The sequence below is a fragment of the Pleuronectes platessa genome, chromosome 3, assembly GCF_947347685.1.
Source record: "Pleuronectes platessa chromosome 3, fPlePla1.1, whole genome shotgun sequence".
Taxonomy (NCBI): domain Eukaryota; kingdom Metazoa; phylum Chordata; class Actinopteri; order Pleuronectiformes; family Pleuronectidae; genus Pleuronectes; species Pleuronectes platessa.
Window position 1 is genome coordinate 29,932,878 of NC_070628.1, and position 23,145 is coordinate 29,956,022.

Genomic DNA, 23,145 nt, shown 5'->3' on the forward strand with positions numbered 1-23,145 from the left:
TGTTAGTATGGATGCAGCCTTTAGTTTTGGAAATGCTCCCCCAATTTTAGTTTGAAAATCATCTCGTTTCGGTCTGAGACAAATATATGATCTTACTTTTGACCACTGCTGTTAGTAGTATTTACTTTAATTAAGGACCCAACAACAAATAGATGTGTGCCTACTGTTTACATTGGCCCGTGCATGACCAGTGAACGTGGACAGATGGATGTTTAGAGGATATAGGAGAAGGGATGGAGAGTGTGACAGGCAATGCAATGAAACACAGATGGAGGAATATTTTGAAATTACAATGTTTTTGATTTAATCCGCCTGCAGTTTTTCTGCTTTATCACTTACAAGTCCTGGTTATTATTTGTGATCACATTATTATTAACTACTTGATATTAACTCATTTTGCAGAAGGATTAGGGCAAATGTGATCCCACCAGGTTCTAAATGTTTTTCATTAAAGTGAAATTCCCAATTTAGTTTTTATGTAGTTTGTGCAAATTATAAGCAAACTAATATGGTCTGTTATAAACCAGGTTTGTACTCCTCATAAACAGTCAAGGCTGCAAAGGATCAAGGGAACTCTTTTGGTGTTCCTATATTTTTATAAATTCATTCACGGTTGCCATTTTACATCATCACTTTCTACAGGATAATGTTGGCTTTGCTTCTGTAGTGTGGATTAGGGATTTATAACCACAAACCAGTCTCAAGAAAACCAATTTGCACACGTATGCTTAATAAACAGTGAGTTTGCATATGACTACACTTGGTCCTCTCTTGTAGAGTTTGTAAAGAGGCGGTGGACTAGTGGCAGAAACTTGGACTATGGGCAGAAAAGGTCTCTGGTTCGTCTCTGGTTCGAATCCACGGTGAAACGACAAAAAGACGAACCTGGATTGATCTGTCCAAAAATCCAAGAGGATTCTCCCTACCCTGTCTAGTGCCCCTGAGCAAGGCACCTTACTCCCCCAACATCTGCTCCCCGAGCGCCGTACATGGTCGCTCACTGCTCTGTGTGTCCTTCACCAGATTGGTTAAAAGCAGAGGTTAAATTTCCCTACCTGCATGAGTGTGCCTGTGCATGTGTTTGGGACAAATACATGTATCTTAATCTTAAAAGGCTTTAGCAGTAGCCTTACCCATCTTGATTCTGCATGTTTCAGATGAAAATTGTTGTTATCTATATGAGCCAAAAGAAATGGAAATCTTTGAAATGTATATAGCCTTGACATTCCCTCAGTCTGTGTTTAGTGTCTGTATGTAAAGCCTGTTCATCTGTCAGGAAGAACATTGACTCACTGCTATAAACAAAATGGGTCAAAACAAACCTGCTGTCACACATCTAATCTAAGCAGAGTAATTCAGGAGGAGTCTTAGTTGTCAATAATGAATACAATTCTCCTGAATATTTCTTATTTTAAAAACTTCTTAAGTGTTCATACTGAAAACAAAAGAAGCAATTTTAAGACTTGCTGTGAGCACAATGACATGGGTTGCTTGAAATGCTTGAAAAGAACATTATAATTGAATGTAAAAGGACATACAGAGGTTTTGTTCCTCATAAATTAAATGCAATTGTTTTAAATGCTGTCTTTTTTCTTCGTTGTGATTTTTTCAGATAGACACATGACCTGGGCACAACTGATTTGATTCAAGTTTAGGGCTGCAACTAACAACTATTCTGATAGTCGATTAATCTATAGATTATTGAAACGATTAATTGATTAATCGGGCTATAAATCACCCAAATTCTCAATTGTTCTTATTCAGCCATCAGCTTTTAAAGTTAGCTTGAGTTTGTTCGCGGCATGTGATGACTGAACATAAAGACAATAAAGATCAACACTTCATCAAAAATGTATTTTAATATACTTTGCTGCATATTAGGGTACTATTGATACAAAAACAAGGAAAAATCAATTTTTTGTCCATTTAAAACCAAGGCAAGCCAATTTAAAACCAAAGCAAGGTCCGCCTTACAAATATTGCAGGTCGTTTTTTATCGGGCTATGTTAAGGTTGAAGTTCTCCCATACTTTTGACTTTCTGGTACGCACTGGTGTTTCAACGGACACCACCATTGGTCTATGTTATGTCGCTATTGCACGTGCGCGACTTTCAGAGATAGGAAGGGAGCGAGATGGCTCACTCCTCAGCTACTTCCACCAGCACCTCCGGTAAAACAATGTTTAGTTCAGCTGCACGGAACGAAATGATGTTCCAACACTATGACGTAACCAACGAATCATCGACTATTAAATTCGTCTGATTCGTCATCGATTAATCGTTGCACCCCTATTCAAGTTACTAATCAAAATTACATCTGTTACCTGGTCAAGGGAAAATATGTCTTTGTTCATCTGCAGATGACCCAAGTGCCAGTTGAAGATCTCCTTCACACACACAACACCTTGACATGACAGATTTTGTATTTCATCATATTTATCCAATGGAGGCACTGAAGAGTAGGGAGCTTCCTAACTGGTTCAATCCCTTGTTTTGTTCTTCAAGGCCATGTTGCATTTCAGATGTCTTGTTTTCTATCAATATTGGAATGTTTTCAGACACAACATTTGGATAAAGTCCAGGAAATTGGGTCTGGATTTAAACCGGATTTGACCTTACACACATGCACAACGTTATGGGAGGTTCTCTGCACAAAGGTGTTCACAACAGCATCAAATCCTCCGCATTATTCAGACAAGGGTCTTGCAGCTGGGTGCAGCAGGCAGAGGCAGGATATTCATGCTGCTGCAGAGATCACGTGATCATGTTTACAGGACTTCGGCACCATCGTCTGCGGTATGGCTCAGATTTTACACACAGGGATTTTTGTTTATTTTTTTGTGTTAGAAGCATCATCAAAACCTCGAAAGTCTAGAACAGTGCTTTGTAAATACACACCATTTACGAGAATTCCTCAGGAGAAATAATATTTTACATCTAGCCTCTGCCCCTGCATGCTGTGCCACCCCTCACTGGAAAGCTCTGGAGATGTCTGTGTTGAATCCGTCTGAACAGAGAATATCCTGGTGTTTTTTCCTGTGTGAAAGGCAACTATCAAGTGTCTGGACCCAATTTTGCAGACATTCATCTAGTTCATGTCTGAACATTATGGTGGTGTCCACTTACAAAAGTTAGGTCCTCTGACCCAGGTTTACTGATTGTCTCTCGTGCCTGTTTTAAAAATGAAAGCCTGAATGTGCCAATGAAGTATAATTTCTATCCATGACCAGTTTCTTTTCCAGTTGTTTTAAAGGTTTTTAGTTTTTTCTTTCTTATTCCCGAGTATGGGTCAGGGGGCAGAGAGGTGCACTCTCCCCATGCATATAGCACATAGGCAGCTCCACGCTCAGTGAAAAAACCTGCCTCACTCCCCTCTCCTTGCCAGGAGTTTAAAAGGTGGAATGAGTTTTCACGCCTCAAGAAACACAGGTCTTAACTCTTCTACTGACCCCTTTTCACTATTTCAACTACTCTTTTATATTTTCCAGGATCTATTCACTCCTCTCTCTTCTTTTTTTATCCAATAAATCTCTCACTACTGCCATCCTTGTGCGTCCCCTTGTCTGTCTCCCTGCTTACACCTCTTGCTGTGCCTCTCTTACAGTCCATGTTGTTCTCTCTCCACCTTATTTAATCTCTGTTGTTGTTTCTTTTGAAAGTTTTAATTGACTTCCTCTGCCCCCTCCTGTTCTTTCTATAGGCTCTCTACTTCTGTCCTTGTTTAGTTTTGTATCAACACTGATAGTTTAACCCAAATACAGACCTAGGCTTCAACTGGATTTCCTTTATTATCTTGTTAAGTTTATTCTGTCTTGGTTTTTATATCATAGTAAGAATACATTAACAAAGTTAACATTTTAGTTTGTATATTTGCCTTTGATTTTTTTCCACCTTTTTGGTGCTTGTGATATTTGTTCTTTCTTGCACGAGGGTTATGATAAACAACAAGTCGTCCAAACTTTAACAAGCTACCCTCCAATATCACCCATACAACTGTCTACTGAAATAGTGCCCCTTTTTTGTTGGAAAATTTGTGGGGGTTATTATGATAACGATGAGGGACCCGGAACTTTATCTTCACGGTGAAAAGAAGAAACAATGGTTAAACAGGCTGCTGTTCTGCATTTAAAATAGTGGCTATCGATACTTGTTCCAAAGTAGCACCTACCTCCTCTACATTGATGCCATCAAACTGTATGCCAGAAAGACATTGACTCACTGGTCCACATCACCAGGATCTAACGAAACAATATCGGAAAACTCATCTGGGATAGATAAGTGTCATCGGATGGTGTCAAAGAGAGGCAAAATAATCACAATCCAAACTGTTGAATTGCCACAAGGCAAAATAGCAGATGTTGACAGCTACAAATACCTTGGGATCCCACAGGAAAATGGAAACCATGAAGAACACAAGGAAGTCTGCCACAGTCAAGTACCTACACAGAGTAAGGCAGGTCCTGAAAAGCCAGCTGAATGGATAAAACAAGGTCCAAGCCATCAACACTGTGACAGTCATCAGATTCTCAGCTGGTGTTGTAATAGCATGGTCAAACGAGGAGATAGAGGCCACTGATGTCAAGACAAAACAGCTCCTCAAAAGCACACTGAGACTTTACACTGCACGGAATATCTTTTATTACAATCAGTTATTTTGTTCGAAGTTATTATTATAAAAAAAATTCTAGGCCCTAAATAAGTTTTTCATAAAACTGAATGTATATGCAATTTGTTCTGAGGGGGTTGAGTAAAGATGAAGTAAATTTTTCTAGTTTGATTCATGCAAGAGAAAAATTCATATTAAGAAAAGTTTTCAGTTCAGTTTTAAAACCATTGACATCTCATATCAAAGTGTATATGGGCCATTCTACCGAATTGGTGCAAAGTCAGGTTGGAAATATTTTGAAATTTTGTATGTTTTATTCCCAAATCGTTTTCCGTATATATATTGTACCATATCTAAAGTACACATATCTAGTAAAAGAACCGTCAATTTTTATGTTGTATTTTCAGACTGTGTTGGAATGTTTTTCCTCTCCAAAAAATTGTCACTACCGAAACATAGTAAAAAACTATAGTAAAAAAGTATTATTATTAACCTGTTAAGATTATGTTTCCTTCCTTTCTCTGAAGAGTATTTTTAAAAATATTTCTTGAATGTTTTCACAATTAAATCAATAAAAATGGAATTTGACAAATTTCAAAGTTCAATTTATACAATTCATCAAAATCTAAATGCAATATTTCTTTGTAAAATACACAATACTGATCATATTGATTCCAGACTTGATGATTGATGAAATTGAACATACATTAAACCAATCAGTATCATAACATTTTAGTTGATAACTCAATATACTTAATTTTTTACAAAACATCCAGTGTTTCGGTAGTGACTGCACTGTTTTTGGAGTGACCACAGTATTTTGTTTGCATGGTTGTATCATATTTCCTCAACCTTATTGCTTAATCTTAACTCTTAACATGCTTTAGGTTGGGAATATTAAAAACACAAATGTTTTGTGGTCAATAGAATAATTTTATTCTTGAAAACATTGCCAAATAACTGATATTATGTTGTACTGTATGTTTAAGGGGGTTTAGTGTCAGACACCGTCAAAAATCCATTCACAAATTTAACTTTTCACATACTGCGGTGAACACTCTTGAGGGAAATCTGGACATGAACACTGTGAACTGTCCAGCAGTATTTAATTTGTCCCTAAAATGTGGAAATTAATTCAGGTAATATCGGATGATTTATTGAAGTGACACGGACCCCACTAGGGAATACTACTTTCCATCATTTCTATTGCCCATAGTGAGTTTACTCAGATAGCTCTTGGTAAATGCTAATTCACTATGTAAATCTTCGACCATCAGTATTTTACAATATGCTCGCTGTGTGAAAACAATAACTCCCTCACATATTTTGAAAGACAGTGGGTTTCCTCGGCCAATGATTTCATCCCTTTTCCCTCCATCAGTCTCCTTGGTGTCTTCCTTGATTTGCATACCTTATCTGTCCTTTTCAAGGTCTGTAGCTCTCTCTCTCTCCCTCTCTCTCTCTCTCTTTAATGCTGATCTGTCTCGCTCTTAATCTTTTCTGGATCAGTTTTTTTTCTCCTGAAAAAAAAAAAGCCACTGGAAAGGGTGTGTGCGCAAATGCATTTGTGCATGTTTGTGACCTGGATGTTTATTATCCTGCAGGGATCAGGACTTGGGTGAATGGAAGGGGGATTTAGGAATACAATGTTTCGCTCCCTGATCGGGAAACTGATTAAAACTCAACTAATGCCTTATCCTATATTAGGATGTCCCTGATGGTAGGGTTGTGTCACGTTAGTTAGATCAACAGTAGAGTAAGAAACTACTTAATGACTCAGTTCAGTGGGTACCACAAAAAAACATAAAGCACATAACTTTCATATTTAAAAGTTGAATATGAACCTGTGACCATGTTTCACTTTGTTGCATTTTAATTTCCACTAAACAATTTTTTGACAATACCATCAACACAACACAAGTAGTTCACAATTTTCAATTGCTCCTCCACCTATCAAGATTCAAGAGTTTTATTATCAAATGTACAGAGATAACAATTAAACAGTCGCTGGCAATGAAATGCTTGAGGCACAGGCTCAAGAATAAAAAAAAAAAATATATATATATACCGGATGCTGCGGTACCGTCGGCCAGACGGCAGCAGGTAAAACATTTTATTGCTGGGGTGAAAGGGGCCTTTAATAATCCGGTTGCCCTTCTTCCTGCACCGCTGGGTGTAGAGGTCCTCCATGGATGGAAGCGCCATCCTGGTGATGTGCTGGGCAGACTTCATCACCCTCTGTAAAGCCTTACGGTTCAGGGCGGTGCGGTTGCCATACCAGGCGGTGATGCAGCCAGTCAGGATGCTCTCTATTGTGCACCTGTAGAAGTTGCAGAGAATCCTGGAGTCCATGTGGAGCTTCCGCAGCCTGTGGAGGAAGAAGAGCCGCTGTCTGGCCGTCTTCCTGATGGAGTCTGTGTGATGGGTCCAGGTCAGGTGATCAGTGATGTTGACCCCGAGGAACCTGAAGCTGCTGACTCGCTCCACCGTGGTCCCGTTGATGGAGAGGGGGGCGTGTTCCACTCCTTGTCTCTTCCTGTAGTCCACAATCAGCTCCTTCGTTTGGCTGACGTTGAGATGGAGGTTGTTGTCCTGACACCAAGATGTCAGGGCTCGACCTCCTCTCTGTAGGCCTTCTCATCGTCGCCGGTGATCAGGCCTATGACAGTGGTGTCATCAGCAAACTTGACGATGGTGTTGGAGCTGTGGGTGGCCAAGCAGTCATGCGTGAACAGGGAGTACAGGAAAGGACAGAGCACGCAGCCCTGGGGGGCACCGGTGTTGAGAGTCAGGGTGGAGGATATGGTGCTGCCGATCCGCACCACCTGTCGTCTGCCCGTCAGGAAGTTCAGGATCCACTCACGGAGGGCGATGTTGAGCCCAAGGTCTCTGAGCTTGGTGACTAGCTTCAGGGGCACGATGGTGTTGAATGCTGAACTGTAGTCGATGAACAGCATTCTCACATATGTGTCCCTCTGGTCCAGGTGGGAGAGGGCAGTGTGGAGGGTGAGGGAGATGGCATCTGCAGTTGACCTATTTGGCCTGTAGGCGAACTGAAGAGGGTCAGGCAGAATTGTTCCATCTCTAGTACATATGTATCTGCATGTAAAAAACTGAATTGGCAGTTGTATTAGATATTGCATGACGACTGTGGGAAACATGGCAATCAATGGCTCTCGGGAAGACCTTGGACACATATTAGACAATAATGATGGATGATTTATAAACGCTTCCTGGCCCATTTTCACAACACATCTGAAGGGGGTGGAAAATCCTAAAAATAATGATGATGTCAAAACGGTAACACTTCTTCAATGTTATAGTCAAGGTTTTTCATGCAGCAGAACTTTTCTTTCAAGAGGATGAATAAACACACACTTAATTAACCAACCGTTAATGCACACTATACTCTAAGAAAAAGCTGATGTACTGTCAATCACGGGACTATGTGTTGTAGAAACAGTAATACACATGATGCATAATAGAGCATGTCCTGAGAGTGAGATGAGGATGCTGCTAGACTGTCCCCATTCCTCAGCTGAATGTATATTTTTGTAACAGTTGAACCTGCAGGCTATAACTCTTCATATCCACAAAGAGCCAGTATTTTTTTGTTTCAATACAAAATGGAATCTACACACATGCACATCCAAACTCTTTTTAAGGGATTTAACACACTCACCCACAGAGGTGATAAGCACACAGGTGGTATTCAGCATTGAGCCTTGAAGATCAGCATAAATTGAACAATTACTTAACTGGATAACAGTGTATAGAAGCGCTGGTGGATTCCCAACGACCAAAAAACCGTCCCTCATCCACCCCAACAGTCTTGCATATATCTCTTTTCTTCTTGCTTTGCTGTCTATTTTCTTTAAAGTGAGGGCAGTTGAGAATGAATAACAGCAGGGCTGGGAAATGGAGCCGTGATGCTCTTTATGTAAATCAAATACCAGCATAGCCATTCATTTCCTCCTGAGCACCTCAAAGGCAGCAGAAAAGCTGAGAAGCAACGGGAAAAACTGCAGTAAAAGTTGAAGCCAGGTCAACTTAGAGCTAATATTTCCACACAGAGAAATGTGTAGGCAGTATTTAGCTTGGCTGAGATCAGTGCAGCATTGGGTTGTGTTTCTCACCGCCTTGACGGGTCTGAATCATATTACATTAATACAAACAAAAATTGGAAGGTTCTGCAGTTGATCTTGCTCAGTATCTTAAAAATGTCGTGCCTTGAGGCTTATGCATTTGAAGTGGTTGTCTTCTCAACAGGTTGAGAGTTTGCTAATAAGAGCATCACAGGAATTCATATTTACCTTCATGAAAAGTATATTATCTAACTGAAATGAATATTTTTTTTCTTGGGTGATGATGACATCTAATCTTATCTGAAATGTGATGGAGTTTATCTTGCTAATGATGCTAATGTTTAATAATTATCAGAGGGGATTCTAAGTGTGAAGGCTGATATGTGTCTACATGTCTGACTGTCCCCCTGAGAGTTGAAACAAATCATAAAGCAGCTATGTTACAAATGGCAGCTCTACAAATACAGGGGCTTTCCGTACATTATATCACATTTAATTTAGCTGACGGTTTTATTCAAAGCAACTTACAATAAGTACATTCAACCATGAGGGTAAAAACCCTGAACACCAAGAATCAAGAAAGTACAATTTCTTCCAAAAAAAAAGCACATCTACCAAGTGCTATAATTTTATTCAAGGTATAGTCGGAAGAGCTTTGTTTTTAGTTTGCGGCAGAAGATTTGTGAACTTTCTGATGTCCGGATGTCGATGGGGAGCTCTTTCCACCATTTAGCAGCCAGGACAGCAAACAGTCGTGATTTTGTTGAGTGGCTAGGTGTCCCTCGCAGTGAGGGAGCAAAAAGCCGTTAGGACGAAGCAAAGTGGAGTCAACGGACTGGGGTGTAACGTTTGGCCTTGATGTAGACTGGACCTGATCCGTTCACAGCATGGTACGCAAGTACCAATGTTTTGAATTGGATGCGGGCAGTCACAGGTAACCAGTGAAAGGAGCGGAGGAGAGGGATAGTAAGAGTGAATTTAGTTAGGTTAAAGACAACTTAAGCTGCTGCATTCTGGATGAGCTGGAGTCAGATGGCACTAGCAGGTAGACCTGCCAGGAGGGAGTTACAATAGTCTAGAAGACCAGAACCTGCAGCTCCTTCTGAGTGAGAAGGGGCCGTATTCTCCTGATGGGGTACAGCATGTATCTACAGGAACGTGTTGTTACAGTAATGTTGGCAGTAAGGGAGAGTTGGCTATCGAGTGTCACACCCAGGTTCCTAGCAGTCTGAGTGGGGTTAACAAGGAGTTGTCAAAGTTAATAGCTTTCACAACCAACTTGTTTAGTCTACCATTTGACTTTCATTTTAGTCTAACCAAAAGAGGTGACCTCGGTCACCGATAATGTTCTCAATAGAAAGTGAAAAATGGGCCTTTGCTTTTTCTCATTTAGAATGTTTGTTTGAAAAAGTACCAGTTTACATTGCTCGATGGCACCAGTTAAAATGCAATAAATGTAAAGCAAAGAAGAAACCCTCCTACCATGATGCCTTTCTGTTTGCAGAGCAACAATCCAATCATCACGGCTCAAGCCTGCCTCCTGTGCCACCTCCTCACCGCCAGCAGGCGTCAATAACAGCTCTCAACCAATCTCTGGGCTTGACGCACCACGCTGGACAGACCCTGAATTCATCGCGGCAGCTTAACCCACCTACTAGAAGCTCGGCCCCTGTGGCCGGCCAATCACCAGCCGAGCTGCAGACCACGCCCCCCGAAAGTGTCCCGCTGCAAGACAGCTGGGTGCTGGGTAGCAATGTGCCTCTGGAGACAAGGTACCCTGACCTTATCTTACTTTTCATATGTCTGTGCTCTTTTTCTTCAGATACAAAGAGTTGGAAATGTAGCCAGAATAGATGATTATAGTGGTTAAGGAGGGAAATGCATGACTGAGACTGTACCAAACTATAAAATAACCTGCATCTTTCACACAGACTATCATTACCCTGTGCACCACAAGCAGTGTGTGTGAATGTGTGTGTGTGTGTGTTAGTACAATTGTGCGTGTTTGTGCTTTTTCACCCTAATAACAATCAGAAAGCCAAGTAATTCACATATAATCCTTCAGTGCAACATCTCCATGTTAATGGTAGGTTAGCTTACCTTCCCCTATGCTTTTACCTGCACAGCCTATGTAGCAGCTGCTAGAGCAGGGCTGATAAATAGAAATAAGTCATGAAATACGTATTATGTTTCTTGTTCTGCTGCTGTCACTTTAAAGCCTTCATGTTTCTCTTATGTTAATTCAGTCTTCCGTTCTGACAAAAAAATAAACTCTACTTAAAGTTTCACAGTAACTAGGGATGGGCATAATTAATCGACGATCGATTAATTGTTCATTAAGAATGTCTTCGATGACATTATTTTGTCATCGACGAAATTATGTTGCATTCACTGCCAACACTGCGAAGCTATACATCTCCATGAGCGCCTAAGGAGTCCACTCCTCTTCAAGTAGGAGGTCGGAATAAGAGTTTTCTGGAACGCAGCACATTGAGGATGTTAGCAGCTGGAGGCAGCAGCCCGGAGCTATACTCTTAAGCCCCGCTGAGAGAGCAGCAGCTAGCCGCTGAGAGCTAGCTGGATTTGACAGTTCTCGACCTCAGTCCGTCTGATGTCACGTCCTCACTCCCGGAACCCCCTCACCCAGACCCGGGTCTGTTCGGGTTCCCAGACCCGTGGACCGAGGGTCCGTGTGCGGACATGAAGCCTAGCTCCGAAGCTAGCCCCTTCGGACCCGGACAGAGCCAGGTCTGGGTGAGGGGTTCCGGAAGTGAGGAATTGAGCACAACCGGACTGAGAGGTCGAGAACCGTCAAATCCAGCTAGCTCTCAGCGACTAGCTGCTCTCTCAGCTAAGAGTACAGCAGCACACATTTTCAAGTGTAACCATTGAACGGATCCCGTTTAACTGCCACAAGAGTTGTTCATCTTGTAATAAAGATCTCAATTAGGAAACACGCTGTGATTTTTCTATTTTCACTGCATTTTAATAAAAAAATATTAACGATTAATCGAAAATCGATCGTTAATTCTCCCGACGATTGATAAAGACAATTTAATCGAATGCCCATCCCTAGTCCATTCTAAGAAATAGGTTATCGAAACGTCTCGTTTCATACTTCCTGTCCTTAAGTCGGTTCAACACTGTCAGTAACCGTTTCTGGACTCCCTTCAACTCGCTTGGGGTCTTAACTTATTTCTGTTCTCTCCATGCTCTCTTCCCTCTTCTGCTGATACAAAAATGTGCATGTGCGCAGAAAGAGAAAGGGTAATTGCTGCTATTTACATCTGACAAGGAATTCAAAATGAAATTGCACTATGAAGAATTAGGCCACTTATTCAGTATCCAAACTGGATTTTCAAGGTCCATGTGTGTTTTTTCATGAAATAAATATATGAATAAATTATAGTTACTACTTTCTTGCACATTTATACACTAGGCATTTTTACTATGCAGACATCTGAATCACTTAAATTTAAAGGTTTGTGTGGATGTTTTAGGATGTTAGGCATTGAGAGAAAAGCAAGTAAACGAAACGTATATTCAAATAACACTTGCCGCAGTTGTGTGTGGGTTATTAGTATGTATGTGGGATTATATGGAGAGAGCTGTTGTCCATGCGTGTGTCACAGTGTTAGGTTTGCCAGCTATCGTTTACACATTTACAATCCACATACAGTTGCAATCAGAAATATTCAACCCCCACAAAGATTTTAAGGATTTATCAATTACAGCTTTTTCAAAGAGCAAGATTCTGCCTCGGATGACTTCTTTATGACTTGATTGATACATAACTATACATAACATTACAGCTGTCTGACCGTTTGTATGGCCTAAAGTGGAATTGAAACCTATTTAAGCCTTTGGGAACTCTATAATGATCCTTAATTTGCTTCAGCTGTGATGCATATATAAACCCCACCCTTGAAGGTATTCAAGGTGAGTTTCAACCATGGGAAAGACAAAGGAGCTTCCACAAAAGCTGAGAGGAGATTATTTCATCAAACCTGAGGGGCCTTAGGTATAAGACGATTTCTGAAAAGTGTATATTCCAAGACACACTATTGGGACCATTATAAGGAAGTTTCAAACTTATGGAGCATCTTCAAACCTGCCTGGCCGTGGAAGAAAGCCCAACATTTCATCAAGGGCCCTCAGCAACTTAGTCAGAACAACTAAGAGAAACCCCTGCATGAATGCAAGACACCTACAGGATGACCTGATGAAGGCTGGTACAAGTGCTTCAGTTGCAACTCTAAGACGTGCACTGAATAAACAAGGACTTCATGGCCGGACCCCAAGACGCACTCAGCTCTTGACCACAAGGAACATCAAGTCGACTAGAATATGCCAGGAGGAATTTGGATAAGACGACTGAGTTTTGGGTCACAGTTCTATGGACTAATGGAACTTTTTGAACATATGGACCCGCGGTTTGTCTGGCATGCGAAAGGCTAGGCGTATGACCATAAGAATACCATCCCCAAGGTCAAGCCTGATGGTGGGTCATTGATGATGTTGGGCTGTTTTTCTGCAGCAGGAACTGGCAATCTTGATCATATCAAAAGATTGGTTGAGAAAAAGATCCTGGATCGTCCTGGAGTGGCTTTCTCAGTCACCAGATTTAAATCTGATTGAAAATCTTTGGTTGGATTTAAAGAAGGCAGTTGCAGCACGGAAGCCATCAAACAGTCATCCACATCAAATCAAAGTTTATTGTCACATGCATCAATGACAGCGTCATCGGAGCAGTGAAATTCTTGTGACATGGCAGGCAACATCTACGCAGTAGACGACTTTACAAAATAGAATAATAACATACAACATCGTAACATATAACATCGTAACATATATCATCGTCAAATGAAGCAGCAGTTTACAGGGTGAAGGAGTGGGGAATATTAAATTAAATAATATGAATATATGTATAACATAACAGTCAAATGAAGCAGCAGTTTACAGGGTGAAGAAGTGGGGAATATTAAATTAAATAATATGAATATATGTATAACAGTCAAATGAAGCAGCAGTTTACAGGGAGAAGGAGTGGGGAATATTAAATTAAATAATATGAATATATGTGAAGTAAGTGTATTTGTATTATACACTATAATGTCTTTTGAGGTGAGGGGGTTGAATATGTCTGTGCAACTGTATTAGTAACAGTCACTTTCTTCCTGTGGATCCGTAAACTATGTCTTCCCTATTGTACTTAATGTCACACTTTGTTACACACATACACAAAAGCTTGATTCTATAAATACCAACCTCAACCCCCTTTGACACTCCTATAGTCAAAATCACTTAAAATGCCGTGTAAGTAGTGTTGATGTAATGTAAATGCAGGTTGCCAGAGCAGTGCATTTGAAAGGCTGTTAGTATTAGTGGACTACCAGATTAGTAATGGTTGATAACATTCTCTTCTCAGAAAAGCACACTGCGGTTACAGTCATTTTACACTTGATTATCCAAACACTGTGTGTGCTGTAATTGACTTACACTCACAAGACACATTACTAGTTAGTATTCAATATTCCATTCTGCTCTGTGCAACCGCATTATGAAAACCGCATGTGTAATTTCTAAAGAAACGCTGTCTCCAGCTCATATTCAACTGCACATTTTGTATACAAAATAAAACAAATCCCCTTTAACTCAAAATATAAAAAGACATATTTAAGTAAATACATTACAGGACAAAGGCAACTGTTTGTTACTCTTAATTTAGCAACCGAAAAACCTTTAAGGTCCAGTGTGTAGGATGTAGCTTGTTCTACATGCTCAGGGAGGGGTAAATTGTTTTTTTAATTATTATGTCTTGTCAGTATTTGTTCACACTAATGAAATCATCTGAGTGTAAGGGATTGCTGGTGATATTAAGAACAGTTTGTGAAGACGTGTTAATATTGTTTCACGTTATTGTTGATAAAGTTCAGCATCGCATCTCATATATATTTGTTTTTGGCTGTTTGATTGTGTTAATGAGTACATCTCATGTTTGAAATGTATTTGTGTCCCTACTATTGGCACAAACAATGATTGTTATTGATCACTGTTACTTTAACGTTATCTCAACATGTCAGCTACATGTCTGTACATTTAAATCATGAATGTTATATATTGATGTACATATGGTTCTGAGATGCAGTACAACTACAAACTGCATTTTAATTTTGTTTTCAATTCTTGAGCACTAAAAATCAACCATTTTTGTTGTTTTTTACACAGATTTTTCTAGATTTGTTTGAGGTTTTTAAATAAAACCAACATGGAAAACCAAATGTTAAAACTTCCTTCTATCCACATGTAGCACGCACACACACGTTGGCACGCGCGTGTAGGCACGTCAGTGGGCCGCGGATTACTTTCTAGTCAGAATGGGGGTCCCCGGGACAAAACCAGTTGAAAACCCCTGCTCTAAATGTTATCCCTCAGCAAATATGAACATGATAGTTACAGATAGTTGTATGCTTTTGTAAACTCTAAATCATTCCACATTTAGTAGAGCCAACTCGTCTGGTTTTCAAGCAATAACTCATTTTATTTTTATCTAAATTTCTTACCATGATGAAACCCAATTTCTTTAATACCTTAAAGTAACTTTCTCATGGTTTAACTGTGGAAGCTAAAGTAGTTCAGGACTGGTAGTAGAAGCTTGCTATTGGTGAGAGTAAGGATGCAGAATGTTAAACAAATGGCATAGGGAATTATAGTCGGGTTGCACGCATGCACGCAAGACACACAACACGCCCTCTGCGGGCTTGCGTGCGTCCGCCAACTTTTCTAACTACACGACAAAGCGACGCGACGCGAGCCTCACGCAGCCCGCAAGGCTTGTGATTGGTCTGCTTACTACATCCCGTCCGGAGTCTAGTTTCCGGTTTCATGCCCCACAATACTCGGAAATCACGGAAGATTTAGAAGAACGAATATGGACCAAATAGAAGAGCACTTGGCAGAAGAGATCCGAAAGTATGACCACTTGTATAACCCGTCACTGACTGGCCGATTTGTCCGCCAGAAATAGGCTATGAGGAGCCGGAGTGGCGATCTAAATAAACAGTCAACGAAGAAGAAGACGTCTCTTCTTTGGGTGTTTTGTCTTCGACAAACAACGTTACTCCGCCTAGTGTTCTGGCGGAGAATTGCGTTGCAACACGTTAGAGAAGCATAAACCAAAACGAGTCCGTCGATGCAACTGCGTGGCCTTCCGCGGTTGCAGTCGCAGGACTATAATGAACTATGAAAGTTAAGCATACATAAATACACAACTCTGCAACTTTTTAGGTATACATTTCAATCTTGGTTTTATTTGTATTTCAGCAGTTGTCGACATTTTTTATTTTGTATCCTCAATAGTGCCAGATACCTAACAGATGCACAACAGTGCTGTCTTGGATATGGGCCTTAAAGAAATAATCATGAAAAACAGTATTCATGGTTAAGATGGGTCATTATCCAACAAAAGTGGCTTAGGGGTGGTTAAACCTAAATTTTGTCTGTAGCCTAATGGCATATCCTTACAGCTCTTGTAGCCACTACACTAATCAAAATGTATGTAGTTACCTGCTGCTAGCAAGGGGTAACATTCTGTGACAGTTTTGTACAGCAGTACATTTTCAGTGCATCTAAACAAAGCCAGTGTCCCAAACTAATATTGCCCAAGTAATTCCTCTCATTCTCTTCCTTCTCCCTCCAGGCACTTCCTTTTCAAGACCGGTACAGGCACCACCCCCCTCTTCTCCACCGCTACTCCTGGCTACACTATGGCTACAGGCTCAGTGTACTCGCCTCCTACCAGGCCGCTGCCGAGGAATACGCTGTCCCGCTCTGCCTTCAAGTTTAAGAAAACTTCAAAGTACTGCTCATGGAGGTAAGATAGAGTGAGCAGGGAGGAACCGGGGTCCTGTTGTTCACTGCTTAACGCTGAAATATACAAGGTCAGGACACAACCTCATCGTGTTAGCTGTCAAAATCGATGCGGGAATCTGTATTAGAAGATATTAAGAAAAAAAATACAAATTTGCCTGTCCCTAAATCCCTATTTTAATTAAGAATAATTTGTTGTGTTGTGATGGGGTGTCAGTTTATGTGATGAAGGCCTTTTAGAATGTCTGACAAATACAGATGGTTCGGGCAGTAACCTGCTTTCTAACCATAAAGGGAGTTGAAGTTTAAAAGAATCTATCAATCAGTCAATCATAAAGAAAAAAAAGCTCACTGTCAGTGGAATGCCTAATAACAGACCTTCTGCACCTACTGGGCTCCACAAACTGGATCGATTAAATAAATGGGTGGTAACCTCTACCCAGTGCATGTTGACCAGCTCTTGTTTTTGCACAATAATCTATACATATCCAAGCACTGGCTTTGCATAGCCTACATGCAAACAACAGTGAAGCATAGCCTACTTTTTGTTCATTTCAAATTGTATATTTTAAGTAAACTTTTATACATCCTGTTAAATTTACCTTTTATTTATTGTTTAAAAGTAGCCTAAGTGGCATACATTTATTAATCTGTCACTTTGTGTGCAGTTGACAGGGACTTTACAATAATAGGGCACTGTCAGGCCTGGACTGAAATGAGGACTCAGATGCAGAGGATTATACATACCAGCACACTTTATTGAATTCAGATCCTCGATGAAGAGTGACAAACGATTGGGCTATGAAAAATTCACTTAATATTTCTAAGCACACACTAGAAAAAGAAAGAGGTTTAAAACAAAGCGCTCCTGAAGGATGATAAACAAAAAGGCTAGAGCAAGAAATCAAAAGCGCTCCCGAAGGAGGAAAACCAAACTACTATGAAAACGGTACAAAAGAAAAGGCTCACCTAAACAGGAGGCTCATCAAACTAACTAAAACTCTCTAAACATAAATCGCTCCCAAAGGGAGGAAGAAAAACAGATTACAAACAACACAAAACGAAGCTAAGCTAGAAAACTTTAACAAACGAAAAATCACTCTCAAGGAGGAAACAGAAAACAACTTACGTGGCGTAGCAAACCTCATAGGCAAAAAACGACAATGACTGTGGAAAAGGGCTTAGGTACAAGGACGAAACACTTTGGCACAAGACAAAGGGGAGACGCAGACTATAAGCACATGAGGGTGAAGGGAACAGGTGGAAACAATCCGGGATCAGGGGAGACAATCAGACCGGTGACACATGAGGAAGAGCAAGTGACCTGAAACGAGAGGAGAGTTAGGATTTCAAAATAAAACAGGAAGTTACGAGACAAAAAACCCAAGACAAGACAAACCTCATGTGATAGGCACATTCTTATTTATTTTTTCTATTGGCTGCCCGGCAGGCATTAAGTTAATGTTAAAGGGCAAATCATATGCCCATTTTACCGCAAGTTGATATGGTTCCTTGGGGTCTTAATGAAATGTCTGTAAACATTTTTTGTCAAAATACCACAAGGATAATTTAAAACAGCACCCTTTTTACCCTGTCTAAAACAGCCCTCCTCTGATTGTCCTGTTTTGAAACTTGTAAAGCTCTATGTGAATTTGACTTTGTTGTATTTAAGGTATGATTCAACTGTTTTTCATGGTCCAGTATTTAAAGAAAAAAATCGCAAGAAATCGTAATATCGAATCGCAATATTTACAGAATCGCAATACATATCGTATTGCCACATTAGTATCGTGATTGTATCGTATCGGGAGGTCCCTGCCGATTCCCGTCCCTAGTAGCTATTCAAGGCTTGATTTACATCTTAAAGTTTACTGAATATTGGCAGCTGAAGTTAATCAGACAATAGAGATAATACAATTAGGAAGCTGTACTAAATCAAGGATATTGTGGAGGTTATTAGAAACAAAACCAATTCTGAAGATAGCGAATGTACAGACAATGATTGTGTTTTCTTTCAGGTGTACAGCCCTCAGTGCGGTAGGAATATCTGCACTGCTCTCTGTCCTGCTCTGCTACTGCATAGGTAAAAGTGCATGCACGCAAACACACACACACACACACACACACACACAGAATATGTTTCTGTTCTCTTGAACATTGCCTTCAAGTCTTCACCAGTTGTTATTCGGACTAGAAAATGTTGTGATTAGATTTAAGTGGTCAAAGGTAATGGTCATTGTGTTATTGTGTATGTAATATGTCAGCAACACTTGTGGGGACTGAAGCATTAGTTGAAGGAGGCATACAACCGCAGAACGGTATATCTAGTTTGTAAAGGTCATCTATACACTTAAGATGACATGGGAGTCCAGGGATGTTTTGTACCTAGGTCAGTGGGTCTGCGTCTTCAGGGGCACGCAAGCGAAAGAGCCCTTGCGGGCCCCTTACGTGCTTAAGTACCCCTTCTCACGTGCTTGCGAGCGTCGCCCAATTTTTCTAACTATACGGCAAAGCTCTGCAAGCCTCACGCAGCCCGCAAGGCTGTGATTGGTCTACTAACTACATCCTTTCCGGAGACGCATTTCCGGTTTCATGCCCAATAATACCGGCAGAAACCATGGAAGATTTAGAAGAACGAATATGGACCAAATAGAAGAGCGTTTGGCAGAAGAGATCCGAAAGTATGACCACTTGTATAACCCGTCACTGCCTGGCGGATCTGCCACACACAAAGAAAGCATCTCTAAGGCCGTCTTTGACAAAGAACGTTACTCCGCCTAGTGTCCTGGCGGTGAATTGCTTCGCAACACACGCAACCCTTAAGGCCGATTTATAGTCGGATTTTTCGCAGACGCAAGACACGCAACACGCCCCTTTCGTGCTTGCGTGCCCCCTCTTGAGGCTTGCGTGCGTCCGCCAATTTTTCTAACTATACGACAAAGCGACGCGAGCCTCACTTAGCCCGCAAGACTTGTGATTGGTCTGCTTACTACATCCCGTCCGGAGTCTAGTTTGCGGTTTCATGCCCCATTATACCGGCAGAAATCACGGAAGATTTAGAAGAACGAATATGGACCAAATAGAAGAGCACTTGGCAGAAGAGATCCGCCAGTATGACCACTTGGATAACCCGTCACTGACTGGCGGATTTGTCCGCCAGAAAAAGGCTACTAGGAGCCGCAGTGGCGATGTAAATATACAGTCGACGAAGAAGAAGACGTCTCTTCTTTGGGTGTTCGACAAAACAAGCTACTGCGCCTAGTGTTCTGGCGGGGAATTAACATGCGCAACCCTTGGGTAACCATAAACCAAAACGAGTCCGTCGATGCAGCTGCGTGGCCAGCCGCGGTTGCAGTCGCAGTACTATAATTCGGCCTTTAGAGAAGCATAAATTAAAACGAGTCCTTCGACACAGCTGCGTGAAAAGCCGCAGTTGCAGAAGCATGTGCCAGCCTTTAGCCTGACTGGTTTGCTATTCTGTTGTTATTTCTTGCCTCTTTCCCTTTCAAAAGAGAATATTGGGGAATTTGTTTAAACTGCATATAATTTTAATCAATTTACGTCAACTTTCCACCAGAGCCCTATGATATACGGTTGTAAAGTACATGTCAAATTACCATCACTTTGAATAAATAAGAGTTTATATGGTTTCAAAGATTTCAGCGAAACTCGTCACTATATTTTTTTGCTTCTTTAAATATACAACTAGATTTATGAAATGTTCTGTTACTTCCTAAATTTCTCAAAAGGATTCTGGTAGAGTGAACCATTCATGCATGACTGTTACCCTGACCAATAATTCTCTCTCTCTCTCTCTCTCTGTTACTCCCCAAATACACACACACACACACACACACACACACACACACACACACATACACACACACACAGCCCCATGTCGATTAGCCAGCACTCTCCCGTGACCCTTTGCTCCTGTCCTCACCAGGAGGGGTGTTGGGTAATGGGTTAACACAGCACGGCTCTAATTTAATGAGGCAGAGCAGTGTGTATGTGTGTGTTGGGCAGGGGGTTCTCACTAATTGGTCCGACTCTCTCTCTGATATCTGCTGTGTGAGGAGTCCAGTCCACACTCAAGACTAGATTCCTGTACAAAGCCACCAACACAAACAGACTACTACTTTTTTTTTTATTATCACTTTTGATTTGCCATGGTCTGTCGTTGGATGGGTCCTTTCAACATATTCAATATCTTACTTTTCTCAGATGTAAAATAATTGGGGATTATTTTTTTTATTTCAATGTTCTAATGTAGTGTGCCCTTTTAAGAAGCTCTCAAACCTAACTATGAAATATATTAGTTTGTTTGATTTGGCTGTTTTGAACATGATCTAAATCACCAAAATAAAAAATTTGTACAACATTTGTGCTCTTATCACTTTCAATGATGTTGTATTGTGGTCTTCCAATGTGATGGCAGACCATACTGTATGGTGTTGATCTAGCTGGGCTTTCTGCAGACTATTTATCAGAAATGACTGCTTCAGTGTTGTGTTACTTTAGGTAAAGTTGTATCTTGTATTTGTTTCCTGTGTGTCACATCATTGACTGTGAATAGTATGACCATACAAAATGTAAATAATTACTGTTGATTCAAATGATTCTACTGATCACAATAAAATAAATCTATTTGAAAGTGAGCAGATGATTACAACCTCAAGGGGTCACCTGTGCACACAGACAAACACACAGAGGGAAAAAAAACAAAAAACATACTGTTTGTGGTAGAGTTGAGTATTGTATAGTAAAGCACCTTGAGTGGTCATCAAGACTAGAAAAGTGCTATATAAATGCAGACCATCTTTTGTCATCAAATATTTCCTTTTATATCCCTCCATCATTTGTCTGTCTTTGTTTTCTCTACTTTTCTGTTTTGATTTCCCCCATTTTTGTCTTAACTGTCATATCTGTTGCATCATTTTATTGTTCTCCTTTCTTTCCATAGCCTTGTGCAATGTATTAACCTGCTTGTTCCTGTCCTTGCTCCCTCTTCCTCTCCACTTTTTCTTTATCAAGCTATGCACCTGTTTGGTCTGAACTGGCAGCTTCAAGAGAGTGAGGTATTTGGAGCATTTGAAAATGGAGGAGGTGGAAGAGATACAACCCCTAACACCTTTATGGTGTCCACAGACAATGGTAAGTCCCACTTTAATGCATTTGTATTATTTCTATCCACTGGAAAGGCAAATTATATAATAAAGTTTGCCAACAAAAGTGTTGGTTCCATTTTATGTTTTTCTGAAGGACCAGACTTGTTTATGACTCAGTGTTGATGATATTGCATAGTTCATGATATTGCCACCTGCTGGTCTCTGCAGGGCCTCTTGCTTTGTTTGAATGATATGTGAATCTCTGATGCACTTTCTCTATTCAAGATAAAATGTAACTTGTAACATGAAAGTGACACATCTTTATTTTCTGATATTATCAATTTGAGGTCTGAGTCTATCACCTAGATCCTTCCAGAAATTACTAAAAACGTTTGTTGGTAATATCACTTTATTATGAAATATATTTTAGTTCATTATAAAAGCAGTGGAGTGGATAAGCAGGACCCTTCTCGCCTCTACCACCAGACCTAACAATTATTGCTATTGTGTGGAATTTGTATGCCTTTGCACAGGTGACAGCCAGAGGCCATAGTCATTATTTTTCAGGTTGTCTGTCCATTTTGGTGTCCAAAGGTTAAAGGTCAAGGTTGCTGTGACCTCACCAATCACAGTTTTACCTTGTGAACATGATTTTGTTCTCATAACAAACACGAAAGAAGAAACAAAATTACTCACAGTAGCTGGACCCTCTGTTAATTTGTTTTGTAATTTTTGCAGGTAAAATGTTTCCTCTAGAGAACAACACCATAGACACAGGAGAGGTGGATGTGGGTAGACGAGCCATACAAGACGTCCCACCAGGTCGGTTATACACACACACACACACACACACACACACACACACACGTACACACACATCTTCCTTTCCTATCATCCTATTTTTCAAAAGAAAACAGGAATGGAGTGAATCACTCTGCAACATATCCTCTCTTTGCCATAGATATATACAGTGCCTTGCATAAGTATTCACCCCCTTCGGACTTTTCTACATTTTGTCACGGTATAACCACAGATTAAAATTTATTTCATCGTGAGTTTATGTAATGGACCAACACAAAATAGTGCATCATTTGGAAGTGGGGGGAAATATTACATGGATTTCACAATTATTTACAAATAAAAATCTGAAAAGTTTTGAGTGCATATGTATTCACCCCCTTTACTGTGAAACCCCTAACAAAGATCTGGTGCGACCAATTGCATTCACAAGTCACATTTGCAAGTCACATAATTAGTAAATAGGGTCCACCTGTCTGCAATTTAATCTCAGTATAAATACACCTGTTCTGTGACGGACTCAGAGTTTGTTGGAGATCATTACTGAACAAACAGCATCATGAAGACCAAGGAGCTCACCAAACAGGTCAGGGATAAAGTTGTGGAGAAATATGAAGCAGGGTTAGGTTATAAAAAAATATCCAGAGATTTGAACATCTCTCTGAGCACCATAAAATCCA

General features: G+C 40.5%; 1 protein-coding gene across 1 annotated transcript in view; it reads left to right on the forward strand.

Moving 5' to 3' along the window:
- Window positions 1-23,145, forward strand: part of tenm3 (teneurin transmembrane protein 3) — a 145,565-nt gene that overhangs the window by 45,101 nt on the left and 77,319 nt on the right. The window contains exons 3-7 of the mRNA XM_053417750.1: window positions 10,195-10,462; window positions 16,390-16,563; window positions 18,578-18,642; window positions 21,594-21,713; window positions 22,406-22,489. Of these exons, the coding sequence (XP_053273725.1) occupies window positions 10,195-10,462; window positions 16,390-16,563; window positions 18,578-18,642; window positions 21,594-21,713; window positions 22,406-22,489 (711 nt within the window). The remainder of the gene's footprint in view (window positions 1-10,194; window positions 10,463-16,389; window positions 16,564-18,577; window positions 18,643-21,593; window positions 21,714-22,405; window positions 22,490-23,145) is intronic.